This window comes from Prinia subflava, chromosome 1 (assembly GCF_021018805.1).
Source record: "Prinia subflava isolate CZ2003 ecotype Zambia chromosome 1, Cam_Psub_1.2, whole genome shotgun sequence".
Taxonomy (NCBI): domain Eukaryota; kingdom Metazoa; phylum Chordata; class Aves; order Passeriformes; family Cisticolidae; genus Prinia; species Prinia subflava.
In genome coordinates, this window is record NC_086247.1 from 51,384,532 (window position 1) to 51,403,638 (window position 19,107).

The window sequence follows — 19,107 nt, forward strand, 5'->3', positions numbered from 1 at the left end:
CGTGCTCCACTGTTTGACTGCTCCAATGGTGACAAAAACTTCACTAAGCTATAGTAGGAATTTCCTGAATTGTAGCTCATGTCTAGTGTGTCTTGTCCTTTCACCTTGTTCCTGGAGTCTCGTTCTGTCTCCTCCATATGCTCCCATTAGGTTGTTAAAATAATACTAAAATCCCCTGTGAGATTTCTCTTCTCCAGGCTAAAGAGGCACGGCTCTCTCAGTCTCTCCTTGTCCAGGATTTGTCTACTGAGAGAAATCCAGGCTGCATTCCCTGCTCAGTCTCATAACAGTTAAAACTCCATTTCCTTTTCTATCAGAAAGGTCTTCAAGTGTTGCAGCTGGGCTGCTGGGTTCTTCCCTCTGCTCGCAAAGGATTTGCCATACTTTGGCCTCCTCCATATTCTAAGTGGCACCCCGATCCTCATCCTGCAAATATATCTAACTTTGCTCTACTCTAATCACTTAAGTAAATAAGTCTGTAGAGAAATGAACAGATCTATAAGCCTTGTAATTAATTTGTAGGAAAACAACTAGTTTTAATATTCTGTGTATTTTTCTTATATGCCCCTGTAATTCAGGAGGACCCATAGGGCAATTAAACATTGTGTTCACTATTTTCTTTGTTAATTTCAGGATCATAAGAAGCAAAACAGAAATTAAAACTCCTTTTGCAAAACTGTTAAATCTTGTAAAAAGAATGAGAGAATTTGTAGCTTTTCATATTTCCTTCCTTAGTTCAGCTGAGAAGAATGGGACATTTTATTGCCCAGATCATTACTTACAGTATTCAAGATCATGGTCAAGATGAGATAATAGTAAATTATGGGAAATACTGCTGCTCACATCTCAATACTGTTTTATTCTATTGGGGAAGCAGAAGGTGGTCAGATCTTTTTTCTTTTAATTGTGTGGGTGCATTTTTCTGAAGATCAAGGCCAGTGACTAACTTGAGCCAAAAATAGTGCAGCCAGCAGCTTTGCAGACATAGAGTTCTGCCAGAGCTTCTCAAATTCCTTTTTACTGCCATAGCCTAGAGCCTTCCCTGAAGAACCTGTCAATCACGCTAAAATGCATCGAAGTCCTCTTGGGTGGACATGCAAGAACTAAACTGTAACCACAAATTTAACTTTCTCTGAGAGCTAAGACAAGAGTCAGCCCATTTCAAATAAATGTTGTTACGGTAATCTCTGATGCACCAATGCATAGCTCCATTTTCTGCAGTCGGTCAGTCACCAATGTTCTCCACTCAGAATCAGCAAATTCCATGAGTGCAATGCCTCCTTTGACCTGAGGTGTCCTTGGGTTTGATGCCAAAACCTTCACTTGCAGAAACTTAGATAACCTGGTATGGAGTTCATACAAAGCAGAAACTGAGAAACAAGTAAGCAGTTTTTAATGATGTGACGGTAAGCAGATCTCAAAGCATGTGCTGTATACTTGAATTCAAGAAAGAACACTTGGCAGCAAAAGTAGATGAGATGTGTGTCTGACTGCAGCTGTACCTTACTTTTCCATCATCTTTTATTTCCCATTTCCCATTCACCTCCATATCCTCTTTCCCTTTTCTCAGCCACTGTTTCTCAGGTCATGCCATACTTTTCCTGTGAGCTACAAGTAATACTGGGATCTTTCCAAAAAACTTTTCTTTTTCTGCTCTGATCTCTTGTGATGCTAATAAACCGATCTACTGTAACAAAAAAGTAAAAAAGACCACAGAAGTTCTTACAAGCAGTGAGTAAAAAAGCCAAGTTAATAAAAATCAAAACTATTTTTGTTAATCTCCGTCTTCATGTAAAAAAATTGCACTCTTTTTGCACTCAATTCCTTTAACTCCGTAGTGAAAGGAGTCCTTCCCCACACCTTTACTTGTATTATTTTCTCCTTCTTTCTTTACAGTCAGTCCTGGTAGTATTGGAATGTCTTGTTGGTGTGAAAGTTCATCCAATGTCTCTGTAGCAAAAAAAAATGAAAGCTACAGTGAATGAAAGGGGTTAAATTAAATTCTGTGGTATCAAGAATATTGTCTCCAAAATTTGAGCATTTTTTAAAGTTTGTTCTTTTTCTGTATCAGAGAATGGAAGAGCATGATAAAAATTAAATGAATAATGTTAGCATTTGCTTTGAAGCAGGAAGCTGATAATTAGAAAAAAGAGAAGGCACCTAAAAGAAATTGTAATAAACCACCCCTTTGTACATCAAGTAAAAAGGCTTAAGAACCCTTGTCTGTATTAAAATATTCATGATCTCCAAATCAGTCTTCCATACTGTTCGGATGTCAATGCAAAATATATGTTGAAATTCCTGGAACAGAGAATAATTTTATAATCAAATACAGACAGAATTGCATACTAAGAGATCATAAGCTAGGAACAACACAATTCAGTATTATCCTGCCACCTCTTGCTTTTTTACAGTTCTTCTATTTTTTTCCCTGTGGTTGTTCTCTAGAAATGCTAGTCCTTGAAGTGGGGACAGCTTGTAAAGTATTTTATTAAGTGCTCTCTAGTTCTTGCTGCAAAATGTAGTGCCTTTAAAAATATTTCTCTTAACCTTATTTCCTGTCTGATAGAATATTGACAGAACACAGTTTAATGTCACTGTGAAATTGCATTTCAATATAAGACATAGAAATGTTAAATTGAATGACAGAAGTTCAGGTGAGCAGAACTTTACTATCGCTAATGCCATACTGTTTATATTTCATTTCATTATTTAATTTAAATTGCTTCATATTTGTGGCTCATTCCATTTGGGGAGATAGAAAGGGTTCTGTGCAGAGTGTTGCTGTTTTGATAAGAAATGTAAAGTAGACTAAAGTACTAATTACTTGTAGTTATAGTTATTTAATAACACCTAAAGAAATTTACCGTTTTGATTGAATTGGATTTGATATTCAGGTTCTGAAAACTTGTTTTCTATAAGGCCTTCTTAACAATAAAAAGCAACATAAAGAATATAAATGAGGCATTGGATAGTCAAGGTATTCCTAAATAAAGGAGAAGAAAAATCTACAAATAGAAAGTAGCTTTTTGAATTTTGTAGTGCAGATTAGAATAATACCCCATGTTACCAAACGTGTACCAGTTCACACACATGTAATTCTCACAATATGTGACATGTGTGTTTGTCTCTGCCTTAGAGAACCCATTGTTGAAGACAGGAAAGCAATCACAGTTACTGAGAAAAAATGTTTTGTTGTTCAAGAAAAAATAATTTCAGTGTAAGTTGAAAAAATGTATAAAAACTCAATAAACAAGGAACAAGTCTGTTATCTTTGCACTTTTTTACCCACTTCCAGTGGAGAGTCTTTATCACATTGCATCTTCATGCTGAATCAGTTCTGATTATTAAATTATTTCAGATTGAAGTAGATTCCCCAAAATTCGCTATGAGTTCTCCTTTTAGCATATCCTAGGCAGCCAAAACAGATAGGCAAAGTAACTATTTAATTTATATACTGCTACTACTACTACTAATAATAATAATAATGTTGATTAATGCAGCTGGTAATGTAAGTAGACTAAAAAATCCAAAAATGTGAGTAATTCTGAGTGTTAGAAAAGCAAGTGATGTATTCAAATCCTGTTTTCTGCATTAGCTGTTGAAGGGATTGTTAATACAATGAAAAAGTTTTGGAATTAAAATTTGGAGTACAGGTCCCCACCATGTCTGTGATAGTGGCCAGTGACAGACATTTAGATGAATACAGAAGCAGAGTGAAGGAAAGGTAAGGCATTCACTGGTTCTCCGCTCGTCTCTTAATCAGATTTTCTTTTATCAATACTAATTTTTGATACCTCATGAGTCCTAGTGGTGATGTGTTACCAAGTGTTCATCAGCTGTCCTGAATTGGAAGAGACCCACAAGGATCATCGAGTCTTACCTTCTAGCCCTGCATGGGACATCCCCAGAATCCCACCATGTACCTGAGGGCACTGACCAAACACTTCTTGAACTCTGTCGGGCTTGGTGCTGTGAGCACTTCCCTGGGGAGCCTGCTCCAGTGCCCAAACACCCTCTGGGTGAAGAACCTATTCCTGATATGGAATTCCTGACACAGCTTTAGGCCATTCCCTCGGGTCCTGTCAGTGGTCACCACAGAGCAGAGATCAGTTCTGCCCCTCCTCTTCCCCTCAGGAGGAATTTGTAACTGCAGTGAGGTGTCCTCTCATTCTCCTCCAGGCTGAACAGACCAGGTGACCTCAGCCACTCCTCATGTGGCTTCCCCTCAAGGCCTTTCACCATCTTTGTTGTCCTCCTTTGGACACTTTCTAATAGTTTAATGTATTTTTTTTAATATAGTGCCCAAAGATGCACACAGGACTCGAGGCAAGGCAGAGCAGAGCATTTTCTGGGTTTTGTGAAAATATTTACTTAAGTATTTTTTAAAAATTATATACTCCTGGCTTCTGGTTCTTTCATGGCTGCGAAATAGTAATTCTTCATTAATTCCTTCATTTTTTTCATGGTTTTTTACCGACTTTTATCATATTCTCAGTTCAACTACTTCCCTTTTAAACTAGGGACTCCTTATCTATGGAAGGATTACTGCTCTTCTGGTAGGATCTGCTCCTTTGATCTTCCTATCACCTCTCTTTATACGTTCTCTACTTTGTGAAAATCATTTTGGTATAGGCATGTGTCAGAACTGCATGCAGTGTTCAAAATGTGGAAGCTCCATAGATTTCTACAATTGCTTAATCGTGTTTTCCATTTCGTTCTCTATCCCTTACATAGTCATTTCTGACTTCTTTTTGCCTCTGTGACTATACATAGTGCTAAACTTCTTGTCTTCAAAGAATCAGTGGCTATCAGATTTTCTTCTTCTGTATTTTATGAATCCATTTAGATGCAATATTGTGTGTTATAATTAGAATTATTTTTACCGTATGCATGACTTTATATCTTTCAACACTGAATTTTGCCTTAAGTGAATATCCAATCACTCTACCTTATGAGATAAATTTTTAACTTTTTTACCCTATCTCTTATTTTTACTACAGCTTAAAAATTGTGGGTTTTTGGAAAAGATTCTGGACATTTTGTAGGTCAGTGTGTATATGGTAAACTAATATGCACTTATGTAAGATAGCCACTAGTAATGTATCTGTGTTGTGAAAAAATGATCATTTAGCCCTACCCTTGGTATCACATCTTTCTAACCACTTGCTAAAGCATTTTACTAAAAGATCATTCTTATTGTAGTTTGGATTCCTGTAGAGGTTTGATGAGCAAACTGTTAAAAAGCTTTTGCAACTACAAGTGCACTGCGCTACTGGGTTACACGAAAGCCCCCAATCCTTTCTTCATCTGAACCATTTCTGTGATTTCTCCACAAGCAGAGAAGTAAAATTTGAAACAACAAGTATGTAAGAAATAGCTATTTTGTCTTCAGTTACAGTAAGTGCACTAGATCAGCACATTAGTTAAAAGAAAAAATTCAGCCCAATTCCTTTAGCAGCACAATTAAAAATTTCATCTCACTTCGTTTATGAATCCCTTAGTGATGGTAGTGTGTTGCTGGAGCTGTGGAAAGTGGCAGCATCTTGTTTCTCCTTTCTTTGCTTGGTGAGAAAGGAGGCATGCTGATATAGAAAGGAGAGTACCACTCGACATGGAATGGGGAAGCAGGAAGTTTGTGTTCGATTCAAATTAATATGCTTTTCTCATTATTCCTAGGTTAAAATGGAAGGCACGTTTTTGGCAGGGCCTGAGTTTATTACAACCCCAGTCACCATTTTAAAAAAAAAACTATTTTTACTATTGTTGCATTCCTCTAGCTATGGCAGTGTCCCATTGTGCCCAGTGCTTTGTAAACACAAAGAGTAAAGGCAAGCTAGGTCCAAAAGAGTTTCCTAATTAAGTCAAGACAGGACAGAGAAAAGGATGCAGGAAAATAGATGGAAAATGAACCAGGCAGAAGCTGACAACAGAGTAGCAACTTAGCAGTTATTGGAGTTGGTTTCTTGGAGGGTTTGAGGGAAAAGTCACTGAGAAAGAGGATTTTGAGAAAGATACTGAGTTAGGCTTGCATAAGTTTTAAGGAGTGAGCCTTTTAACTGGGAGGGACTGTACAGGAGACTATTGGAGTGTTCCATCATGGTAGATAGAACGGGGACAGACTGTGATGAACTGTTTTGTTTATTACTTTCCTGGACTATTTTTTATTAATATTTGTAACAGAGCAGAGTAAATGATACACAAAATCCCACACAGTTTTGCAGGGGAAGTCTGTTTTTTGTCTGCTCTGCATTTTACTATATTTTAATCATTGCACCAGTTCACTTCTTGCTGCTTCTTGTGCCTTAAAATTCCAACAGTTCCTAGCTAGTCTTGAGATTCTTCTGAATATCAGGCTCCTCTTTCCTGTGACTCATATAGCACATTCTCTTTCCTCATACAGTCATGGTAACACTATTTGTGTGACAAGCTGATCTTTTTGCTTTCCCTACAAAAATAATTTCATCCTAGGTAATCATCCTGGGAGCTTCCACCTGTTTTATGTTTTCCCTTTGGTTGTAGATCTTTTTTCCTTTAAGAAGGGTGAAACATCAGATAGTAGCTGTGAAGTGTCTTTTCCATGAGTGAAAATGATCAAATATTTAAAGCTTTTTTTTTTTCCCAAAAAAAATTTACTTCAAATATATGACTATGGGTGGTGGTGGAGATGTGAGGTACCACAGTTTTAGGAGTTTCTTAAATCTTGTATAGCTAGACCCTCTTGGGGATTGAGAGATCCAAGGAATGGATGAGATGCAGAGACTGCAGCACTGCAACACTTCTCATCAAAATCTAAAAACTGCAGATGCTAGAAATGTTATATTCAGCTAAAGTTTACTTGACTGAGTCCAGTGGGTGTTTTTGTTCACAGTTCAGAAGTCTGGCTAGTATTGCTCTCTTCCTGTAAGTTGTTTCAGATTTGAACTTTTCCCACAAGATCTATTTCCAGAATTAGATTCAGATTGAGAAGTACTGTACAGTTGTTACTGTCTTAAAAAATAAATCTGCTTTAGCTTGATCATGGGACCCAAGGATTGGAAGGGGAGCCATGCATGACTACCACCTAAATGTACAGCCAAAAGAGGAATAAAAATATCCATTTTGTGTTACCACTTTGATAAGCCTGTCTTTACAAGGAACTTCCGTTAAGTTGTTCATGTATTAGGTGATAAGTCTCAGATTCTACTTTGAATAATATATTACTTATTCATTATAATTAGATATGAAGGAGGGGGAGATTGAAGGATGCAAAGATCTAAGAGTTTTGTTTTACTTATGGTACTTGAATGAAATTTAACTCTCTGTTATGAAAGAGTTCAGACCATCCTCCATTGTGCATTTATGCACTGTGGAGTAATAAAGAGCCAGTTTTATTATCAAGTCTACAGAGTAAGCAAAGGTTCGAGCAAACACAGGTGACTTCTGAGCTGTATGGCCAAAGGCATAACACTGCTCATTGCTGCAAGTGCTACAGCAGGTGTTTAGGCAGTGCACTTCATTCACTTTCATGGGGACATGCCCTTGGGAATGGAGTGGCAATCTGTCAGTTTATTGAGGCCCAGATGTGACCCTTAGTACTCTTCTGTCCAGTGAGCCAATACCATGCCTGCACTTCCTCTTGCTACTTGTACTGTTAGCAAGCCTTTAATTTCAAAGACATTTTGAGCCTTATTCATGGATTAAGATACTGCTGTGCTTGGTTCTAAATGGGTACAGAACACAGCCACAGCTCCTGCCCAAATGGCTTCTTATCGAGATGAAAGATAGGGGATGACAGATGGATAGATGGGGAATATGAGGAGACTGAGGCAGTAGTGATCAGCATAGGAAGCAGTAATACTGGTATTTTGCAATTGTGTCTGCAGGCAGTGATTTGAAGTGGAAGAGTGAGACACCAGTCGAGAGTTACTGAAAGAGCCCGTCCTGTGTAGCATGAGAGGAGACAAATGTTTGAAAATCAGGGGGAGGCTGGTGTAAAATTTTGTCTGTGGTGTGAACCATCTTTTCATACTGAGTAAGAGTTAACAAACAGAAAGGCTTTGAAAGTTAGCACAAGATGGTTATTTGGCCTCCAGAAGTAGAAGGAACCTAGGTGAGATACAAGCTCCTGAACTTCTTGATGAAGATATGTAAAAGTTCATATTTTCCACAGAGGAAAAGTAATTGAATTAACAGACAGGACAAGTCTGTGAAGCAGTTATATTCTTTCAAACCCATACCTTGAAGATACTCTGCAGAAGGAATCCAGAAAATTTAAATTAAGGCTGTAGGCAATAACTTGGAGAAAGGTTTAGTCTCAGACAGAGTCATGGGCCACAGAAACAAGCCAAGTAGTCATGGGACCACTATCATCAGGATCACAGATGACTCACAGAGGTTGAAGGAGAAATCAAGAGTTTTGAACATGTTATTTTGTGATATACCTAAACATAACTCAGGAGGAGACAGTGACACTTCAGACCAAAACAGACACCTGGAAAAAAAAATGGTATATGTATCCAAGGCAATTCTATAGTTTAATGAATCACTATTGTAGTATCAGATTTAAGATCTTGTCTCTGACAGGCCACTCCTGCTGAGATGCAACTCATGTGACTATTTCTCCTGAAATCAAGAGTGACAGAAAGTAATCTTTAGAAATGCGAGTGAATTTGGAATGTCTATAGTAGAATGTGCAGTGTGTATTCAGAGCACCAACATACACCATAGAGTGTTGTATAAACCAGATTGCTGTCTTACTCAGGGTCTCAGTGGAACCACTCCAGACTCTTCTACGTGTGTGAACATTGGTACTGATTTGTCAGTTCCAGTGAAATGTCTTCGTTGTTGTTTATATGTTTAATCAGATGTAGCCTCTGGTACTGTAGCTCACTCCATCTTCATATCCAAGTAGTCCCTTTTAATTCAGTGGTGGTCCCCAAGGATTAAGGTGCTCTTGACCATATGTCAGTGCACTGGCAACTATCCCTTGATTATCAGACTGAAAGAGATGAGAGTAAAATAAATTTAAGGTTCCAGAAATGCAGAAACAAATGTAAATGTTTCTTAATAATATGGTCAAAAACTACAGTACAAGTGTAAACAACGTGAAGACTGTCTGCTTACTGAGAGTTGTTTTTCTCTTTTTTTCCCCTCATCATTCATTTCTTAAGAAAATTGGCTAAAAAGAGGAAAGAGACATTGAGTAGTACTCGGCAGGAGATGACAGTGATGGTGAATTCAATGGATAAAAGCTACACTGAGCAAGGCACCAACTGTGATGAAGCTTTCTCTTTCATGGACACGCACAATGTAAATGGAAGATGTAAGTTTTTTTCTTTTTTCTTTTTCTTTTTTTTCTCTTTTTTTTTTTTTTTTTTTTTTTTGAAGGTGAAAGAAAGGTGCAAATGGTTTTTAAAATATTCCTCATTACTCAGTCATGGAAAATCCATGGGACTGAGAGTTTCCCACTGTGCAACACATTACAGTGTCTATTCAAATGAGCAAGACAGTCAGATATCAAGAATAGACTTCTTTAAAAATAATAAGGATAATTGAGCTTTTTTCTGTCCATCCTTTTCTTCTGCAGAAGAGCGATGACATTACTGAAACAGTAGTTCCACCTTTCTCCAATCTCGATTATGTTGAAAATCTTATATCCCTCATGCTGTCCCAAGTCCTTTAAATGCTTCCCTTGCTCACTTTTTTTTTGGTACTACAAATTTATTTTTGAATGTAATAACTTAATAATGATAATCTGGTTGCCTTATTATTTTGAGTTCTAGATGATGCTTTTTCTGTTGCTTATGCAAAGGAAGAATTCAGTGGACTTAACTGTTCTGCAGTTTCATAAGAGATTCTCTAATATCCTGGGTCTTCTTGGGTCTACCCTGAAAATAAATAAGATTATTTTCATTATAAAATTTCCTGTATTAGAATTTTAGTCAAGGTCTCACTTCTGTCAGAGGGTTGACACTGAGCAAAGACCATTAAAAACCAACAGTTTTTCATAATTATTTAAAAGAATGAGTAGGTTCAAAAAGTATTTCTGATTTATGATTCTTAAGGAAGCTCGGGGGGTTTTTTTTATGCCAGTGGTTTTTTTAACATCTTCAAAATTTGTCAAAGATTAATTTTTTTCCAAGTACTAGCAGTATGCAAGGCCCAACTCCCACTCTTTAATAATGTGCTTAAGAATTTATCTTTGATGAGCTCAATTGTACAAACACTCTGTGAGGTTTATACAGTGAGACTTTCCTCAGCAGCATTAGGCTCAGAATTTGCAATGTTAATTTGCATTTGAGTTACTTTCAAAATTGATTTGAAATAGATCTTTCAAATCAGACCTGCCTTTCTGGTGAGACTATACCCTTGCAGTTAATGAGATTCCTTATTTCCGTGAAGAGATCAAGAGGTTTTACTTCATCTTCCATCATCGTGGTACGGTTGTCCACAGGTGATACTGAATGGTCATAACTACAGATGAAGCTGCAATGAATTCCAGGGACTAAATGCTCTTAATGTAAACCACCTCAAACCTCTTTCAAATTATTGCCATAACGAGTTTTTTATACCGCTCGAGGGCTAGAACCTCTAATTACACTTTCCATAAGAAACACCGTCACCAGAAGGTGCACACTGACAGTCTTCAGGAATAATCTTTGTGTAAGGCCTTGTGCTCAAGAGATTTAGAACATATCTACTTCCTATTAAAGTTCATTACCCTACCTGCATTCTCTACCTAGCAACTTTCATTACCTGCAGCAGCCCTGACCTCAACTAATCCCTGTATCATTACCCCAAAAAAATATCACTCTGTTGTGTCATCAAGAAAATGTAATCTTCTCATTCTGGAGGCATAATCAAAGGAACATGGTTCCAGATATATTAATTTATGTGATAAATGATAACTATCAGCATTATTTAAGCCAGTTTTGAGATATCCCCATATTAACAAGGGCTAGTAACTGTTTGCCCCAGAAGATCAATTGGAAAAAAAATGGATGAAAGCCAGCAGGAGTAATCTCACTCCTCCTGCAGCAGATTCTGTCTTCCTTAACTCTGTTCTGTTTCACACATCCCTGTTAATCTATTTACAGGTATCCAGAATATGCGTACATTCAGTGATCAGACTGAATTTGAGTTGTGTAGACAAGCAACTAAGGCAGAATTTGCACCTAGCTTTGCTTAAAAGCCTCTAATGACTCTTTGGCTGAACATCCTGTAAAATGTTGTGATTAACTCCTACCTGTTAAATGTATCTGTGTTTACAATGGTAATTTGCATGATATTTGTATACCAGGGAAAAACTGAACTTAATTTGTTCCCATCAGGCTTTCCCATTGGTTTTACAAATGGTTCAGTGATTTAAATACCAATGTGAGCATTGGTCTGTATATCACTCCCTGAAAACCACCTTCCAACAGAGTAATATTCAGGGTCTATTAGAATCTCTATGCACACTACCAGCTGTCTAAACAAATCAAATAAAAAAGGAGAGGAAAAAAAAACTACAGTAGAGTATTTTCATAAGGTATTTACAGTATTATAAGGAAAACTTATTAATGATCAAAGCTTCTGTCAAAAACACCTCTTGTCATTGTGGTGTGTTGTTTCAAGCATCAGTATTCAGTCTAATCTTGTGATTTAAGAGGTGTATTTCCTGTCAGCAATCAAAATGCTTTCTCCAATGACACTTCTTTTTAGAGAACTGATCAAATTCAGTGAGCTATTTCATTCAATAGACTTGCCTGGTTTTCCCTAGGTCCTGATTCCAGTGCAAGAAGCACAGCAGGATGAACTCTTAAGTCAGGTCAATCCCATCTGCTGTGTCACTCAGCTTCAGTAGCTGCATATCATATCTCTGTCTCTAACCAGCTTTGTTTCTCTTTGCAGCTGTATCTTCACCATCTTCATTTACAATGAAAACTAACACACTGAGCACAACAGTGCCTAATTCTTACTACCCAGGTAACCAGTTTTTTTCTTGGTTTCCACCCTCTGTAGACCTTTCCAAAATAAAAGCATACATATTTATGTTATTATACTTCTTGCCATCAGCATTTAATGTATATATAAGAAACGTACTGGTTGCTAACAGTAGCTTTCTGAAAGAAAACTCAGGAACATGTATCAATCATTTACTGTTCTCTCTCTTTTTACCTTTCCTGCATTGACCTGCTTATGATGTATGACAGATCCATTTGTGCCAACTGCAATTTTAGGTGAGAACATTTCCCTTTATCAAAGTTTATTGCTGCAGTAATTTCGGAAGTTGCAGTTCCTGGGGAGCAGACAATAGTATGCAAAATGCTGGAGCTTTATGCTGAAGGGAGGGGTTGGTAGACTTGGCTACACTGAGGTGCTAAGGGAAGTTATCAGGTTTGATTACTACTGTCACAGTGCAAGTCAGGGGAGAAAAGACAGAAATTATTTTAATACGTGGATTTGCAAGAAAATGTTTATGCATGTATTTGGAGTGACACAAAAGAATTTGATTATAGCAGCAATTGAAATAGTTTTCCTCATTTTTTTCTGTTTTATCACAGAACTGAAAATGTCACTTCTTAAAAATAGCTTTTTCCTAGTTAAACTTCTCAGGATACAGAAAATCAGACAAAATACAGTTCTGACCATCTACCGGCTATCATGTCTTCTGACAAAACTGCAGAGTTTCTGACATGCTTGTCAAAAAGTGAAGTTTCAGAGAGGAGATGGTGTTTTCAACAGCAAAATGATAACATGACACTTGAGTATATAGTGCATCATTATTATATAGTGAGTTTATTGTGCATCAGGTGTCACAGGGATGAAATGAAACAGTAAAACTGTAGGTTAAAAACATACAGTTAAAACAGAAATCATTTCCACTTGTAATAGAGGAAAGTTTTCTGTTGTCCAGTGTCAAAAAGAGAGAGGTTTCTGCACAGTGATAAACAGTAAGCATGAGGTGCTATTGCATTTTCAGTGCACAACTCTAACCCCTTCATGGCTTGTATTCATTTACACCTCCTTCCTGTGCTAACTTTAAACTAAACAAAGGCAGTTTTTAATAGTAATTCAAGGCATAACAGTGCACTGTAGCTGGAAGTCAAACTCCTCAAGTGTTAAGTCTGTTTATTTACTCATTTTTCAATTTATATTTTCAAAACAAATATTTCCTTTCTCCTCTTTTTTTTTTTCCAATCACTTTAAAAAATTTAAATGCCCTTAAGTGATTCTTGTCCTTAAACTGTAAGTTAAACAGGCTTAGATAGGCACAGAATGAAGCATATAAGAAGTAAAAGTTTACGAAGGTGATCTTGAAAATTTGTTATTGTGAAAGAATATTTAGTGCAGTGCACTTCAGTGTGATAACTTTGAGAAGGAACTTTCCTGGTTTTATACATTATGTAAATCTGGAAGAAGGTAATGGTAGTGACTGTAACAATGTAATAATCTGCATGCAAATGAAATTTGCAGTGCCTTTTAACTGCCTGAGATGTTAAGATTTTTTTGTGTGCTTTAGCATTCATTCAACGCTTCATGCAGTAGATGTTCTTTCTGACCTTGTGGGTGGGCAAGGAGGAAAGTACTATTATCAGGAGAAAAACTTTGAGATATCTTATCTGTATCATTTAGTTAATGCTTTCTTTGGTTATTTTTTGTGATTCTTTTCTATGTAATAACAATGGTAAAATTATTCGTTAGTTTTTATCCCCCCAAGAAATAATCTCTAAGCAAGTAATTCAGCAATCAGGCAAACACACACTGGGAAAAACAAATTCTCTGAGTTTACTAAGTCTGTAAAATCTTCTAATTAGTTAGGTGTGTATTTTATGACCTACTACAACAAACCTGTCCTTTACATCTCAGAAAATATTTTGGTTATTTCACTGCCTAAAATAAATTTTTTGTAACTTTACATGTTAAAAATTTAGTACTGTTTTATGAATGGTGCTCCATTCAGATCAGATCTCTCTCCTAATATGTGTTTGTGACTGTCTGTACAGAAGTAGGGTTGTATCTGAGGTAAATCAAATTAACTATGCTTGAGCTGGTAGATAAATAACAAGAGCTGTTAACAAAGTATGCAGGGTTTTAATTACAAGTAAAACCTGCTCTTGCTGTCTTCCGCTGTCCAAAGAAGTTGTTTTAAACAGCAGTATCAAGCCTGTAGTAAGAACTAAATGATCTTCTCAGTGTGACCTCCTGAGGAAGGTACAAGTCTGGTGAATGGTTGAGTTCAGCTTTCAAAACCTGATAGAAAAGCCACAGCACACTTACTGTTTCCAAAATATATTATTAAGTAAATGTTGTATAGGAATGGGTAAGTGTACAGCAGGACAGCTGCAGCTCTAGGAGTATTTAAGCCAGGCAAACTTCCCTTTGCACATGGACACTGCATCTGGAGGAGCCTACTCTTTGAAAAACTGACAGCCTGAAAAGCTCATGATACAATGCTCAGAGGCAAAATAAAAATCTGTGATATACGTGGCTCCTAATGTACTATATAAACCAAAGATTAAAAACACTTCATTTAAAAAGGCTTAAATGATAACTCCTTTTGTGTTAATGCAGCTATAACAGATTAAAAAAATTGAGAGAGGAAAATCAGTCTAGAACTAGGGAGCTTGCAGGAAAGAGATTGATAAGGATTAAACTGATGCTTGCATAGTAAAAGACTCTGATAACTTTGCCTTCATCTTAGTTACTAACAGTCTGTGTTGCAAAGAACTTTGCAGTCTGCAAAAAAGAAAAAAATTCTCAAGTTTTCTAACCTGTTTCTAAAATTAAAATAAGCAACAAAAAAAATCATTATCAACTTTCTACACTTTTTTTTTGTCTTTTGTGTCTTAGCCACCTTGTAGTTTTCAGGTGCCATTTCAGCAGCAACATACTGTACCTATACTTGTATACCACGCTTCATGCCATGCATCCCAGGGTGCTTTGCAGTACAATTTTATACCACATCAGACAAAAGTTGTAAAATTTTATGACTAAAAGATGAATCCCTTTCCTCTGCATTAGACCAGATTAGCAGACTGGCAGACAAAGGAGTGAAATGGCCATACTCATATCCATACATTTTTCTCTGCTGTTTTTGGTTTAGGTGTCAATGCACAGTTCATACTGACTGTATGCTTAGTGAGCACCAGATTTCATTTGTCTTAGTGGGAACTGAGAGAGCCTCAAACCATCTTTGAAATATGATTCATTGAGCTATCTGGCTTTAACATCCATTTTCAGTGACCAGAATCTCACTTTTAACAAGGTGTGTTAGTATTTTTGGTGTGTATGTGAGAATCTGGGACCTTTTCATACAGAGTATTTGTGGAACTTTCTGCTACAATATATCTAACTTATTAATGTGGAAATATTATTTTAATGCTTCCCTTTCATATGGCTTATTTTACAAAGTAATATTTTTTTACAAATACCTTATTTTATGAATATTATAAAGATTTTTTTTCAATGTTCAGTCAGAGAGGAATAGTTTGAATAAGTCAAAGCACCATATTAACAGTTTTTGTTAAAATTAAAAAACTGTAAGATATATTATAATTTGAGTAAACAGATAAAATATTTATGATGCTTCTTGGACCTTAGAATTTAGGGTGGGTTTTTCCTCTTGTCACGTCTGAATAAATTTTTAGAATTCCATCTATACTGGAAGCAAGTCATATTGCTTCCTTAGGCAGAGTGCACTTTCACATCTATTTACCTCCAAGTACAGGTTTTGATCTCAGTTTCGTCTGTGTGAATTGACTCACAGTATGATACCTTGGTTTTAGTAAATCTCATTTCTATTGTGAAACTGAGATCAGAATCTGACTTATTTAGGGAATCATTCTGTAAAGACTAAATTAAAACCATAAAATTACCTGTAATTATTAATGTAGTACTGTTGCTTATGCCCTGTTTCCTTTTTCTCCTCCTCTTTTTTCTCCTGATATGTATCTTCTTAAAAGTGCCAATCAATGGTAAGTTGCCCATTTGCCCCATGGAAGAGATGTGGAGGGTTGGGAGAAGTATGTGTCTCATAAAAATTTAACCAGCCCACGGGGGTCTCCTGTTTGTTGGCTTGCATGTCAGTTGACATATAACATTCCATGCCTAGTGTGGTGGCTCATGATACACCGTGGTCCTAAAGCATGTTCAGCAGTCAGTCAAGACTCTTTTTCCTTACCAGATGATCCTTTGCATTTGTCCTCTTGTAGTTCGTCTCCAAGTGTCGTTTTAAGATCTACATTTCCATTGCAGTCCTAGCTTGATGAAACCATAAACCATTTTGTGCATATTTTTATTTTGCTCACTCCAAACATTTGCTCTAAATTTACAGTGTAAAATACAACACTTTAATAGTCTATGAGAAAACACAAGTCCAGTTTCATTCCATGGGACTTGTTGAAGTTTCAGAATGAAACTTCTATGCAGTTTAAAATGAAATGCCTGTTTTAAAATTTGTTTGCAATCAGCTAGCAATATTTAAAACAATGTTAGAGTTTGGACTGCTCTGCAATGCTTCCATTGTAGAACTATGGACTTTGCCTCATTCCAATCAGTCTTGCAATTTCCGTGTGTAAACTGCTCATGGATTTACTGTTCTTCTGGTGTAGCCTTCACAGACAGAACCAATGCTGGTGGTGTCAGATTTCTGCCATTCCTCTAGAAATCTTTGTAGTTTCTGTTTCTTTTAAGAAGTGAAAATGAGCCAGTACATGATGAGGTGCTCTTTTCCTAGATGAAACCCACACGATGGCCAGTGACACAAGCAGCCTGGTCCAGTCCCATACCTATAAGAAGAGAGATCCAGTGGATGTGCCCTACCAGACTGGACAGCTCCATCCAGCCATCCGTGTAGCTGACTTGCTGCAGCACATCACCCAGATGAAGTGTGCAGAAGGCTACGGGTTTAAAGAGGAGTATGAGGTAAGTGTCAGCTCTAAGGATTCTTATGGCTTCTGCAGCACTGGTCGTATGTGTCTGATGCTGAGTTTTTATGAATGTGCATACTGCTTGCATTTTACCGAGATTGTGTTCTTCTGAACTTCACACTTCGTCACGCCAGCTTCGTGTTACTAAAATTGCTTAAATATATAATTGTTTAAACTGGTATTTGTAGTGGATTTACAAAACCCATGCTTCAGGCCACTTCCAAAGTCAGTGATGACATTTTTTCCCCTGGAACATAGAAAACAATTCATTCCCAGGAGGACCTAATCACTTGTCAACTTTCATTTGTGTGGCTGACTTAAACAAGTTTGTTCCTGTGAGGTTTTTTATGCCACTGTTATTTAAAAGTGATAGAATTGAAAATTCTTGTGTTTGGAAAAGATTTGCTCATCAGCCAAAACCTTTTATACCAGCATTAAGCCTAGAGGAAAAGTACAATTAATTTATTAAAAAAAAATAAAATCAAGACCGTAAAATGGAATTTATAGTGCAACCAATGACATGGCTTTTTAACTACAGTGGATCAGATGATTCTGCTGAGAAACAATTTCCAGGAAAATCACTTAATTTTCAGCCTACTAAGCTGATGAATGGCATCCCATTACAGACAGTAGGTGTAGTCATGACTAACACCAGTAGATGCAGTACATCAAGGTGCAGTTTGTTAATAATGGGAGGGAAGGAGGACTTAAAATAGTGAAGCTGGAACTGAGAAACTCCTCTTTATATATGGAAACTGTTATAATCAGAATGCACTATAACCAGTCATATACTGGAGGGTTTTTTCTATTGAACTACTGCAGTAATGCTGGTTTTCCTCCATATGCAATGAATGACTGCCCAGTATATTCTAGCACTGCAAAGGTTGCAAATCTCTTTGTTTACATTTCTGTCAGACTGATACTGTCTTCCTTACAAAATTGAAGTACATAACAAAAGAATTTCTTCCTTAGGTATTATCAGAAGGATAAATGTCCAAATGAAAAGGAAGAAATAGTTTGACAGGGGATTTGTTTTGAATGAAGTCTCATAGATCGTTTTTGCTCTAACAAGACAGCAGGATTTTATAGTCTCACCAGGGAAAGAGTTTGATTCAGGAGAAATTCACACAGGATTCGCTCTGAAAATAAATCTGTGGAACAGAACAGAAAGTAAAGTAGCACATTGCCCATTAGGAGCAAGGACACACAGAGCACTTGCTGTCATGCATAGTTTTAAGTGCTTTGATATAAAACTTAATAATTAGGGCCACTATTCTCAATAATTTGTGCTATAGTTCACTAAGTAAAAATATTTAATTTTAAGTCCTGTTGGTGTCATGCACAAGTTTTTTGGTGTAGGATAATTGACACAAAGGATAAATGTTGAAAAATCATCTTTGGGCAATGGCAGGCTGGTACTTACTTGCTTACTGCTCAGCTCTGCATTAGGGTTTACCCACTCGGGATGCTGAGCATAGCTCACAATACTCAGGGGCTTGAAGGAACACCCTGTTTTGCAGGATTTTACCTTTTTGTTCTCCTGTGAGAACAAGTAGGATCAGGCCCTTGCTCTTGGCTGCAGAGACGGATATTGTGCCTGTCTGTAGAACCAGAGCACACACAGACGTGTCTTGAGGGCCACGCTGGTACCACCCTCTCTGCCTGCCTTCCCATGTGTTTCTCGGCTGTGGAAAGAACACGAATGCATTTCTGTAAGCTGTGGAGTTAAGTGCAGAACTTCATTTGCAGCCTAGTGGAGTGCAAATGGTCAGGATTGCACAGAAATCCTTAAACTGGGGGAAGTTTCCACATAGCTAATCTGCAGTGGATCTTTAAAATCCTTTCCATCCCCTGCCAGACCCTTAAGAAAGGAGACTTTTTAGCTTGGTTCCAGTGGTGGTAAATGTCAGACTGATAGGCTAACATTGGCCTGATTTCCCAAGCACCCCTACGCTGATGGTGGATTATTTAATCTGTTCCCCAGTACCACAGCGTAGGAGAGCTTTTACTGGTCATGAGGGAGCCTCCTTGCTCATCTTTCTGCGTTAAAGAAACAAAGTAACTAGAAAAGGGAAAGTGGTTTCCTCAGTTCATTACTTCTTCCTCCTTACACCTGTCACCTTTTGGTTTTAGACTCGGTACTTTCACAGGGATTTCACTATATCCTTTCTCAAAAGCATCCATCTGTCAAAGGGCCATAAATCCAAGTAGA

The 19,107-nt window shown here is 37.2% G+C and overlaps 1 protein-coding gene across 11 annotated transcripts in view; it reads left to right on the forward strand.

The window, feature by feature from the left end:
- Nucleotides 1–19,107, forward strand: part of PTPRM (protein tyrosine phosphatase receptor type M) — a 442,185-nt gene that overhangs the window by 339,001 nt on the left and 84,077 nt on the right. For 4 of the 11 annotated variants that reach the window (XM_063396260.1, XM_063396276.1, XM_063396294.1 and 1 more), the window contains 4 exons: nucleotides 9,153–9,304; nucleotides 11,875–11,949; nucleotides 12,177–12,203; nucleotides 16,703–16,890. In XM_063396260.1, coding sequence (XP_063252330.1) covers nucleotides 9,153–9,304; nucleotides 11,875–11,949; nucleotides 12,177–12,203; nucleotides 16,703–16,890 — 442 coding nt within the window. The remainder of the gene's footprint in view (nucleotides 1–9,152; nucleotides 9,305–11,874; nucleotides 11,950–12,176; nucleotides 12,204–16,702; nucleotides 16,891–19,107) is intronic. The other 7 variants (XM_063396303.1, XM_063396339.1, XM_063396332.1 and 4 more) reach the window with 2 other exon arrangements.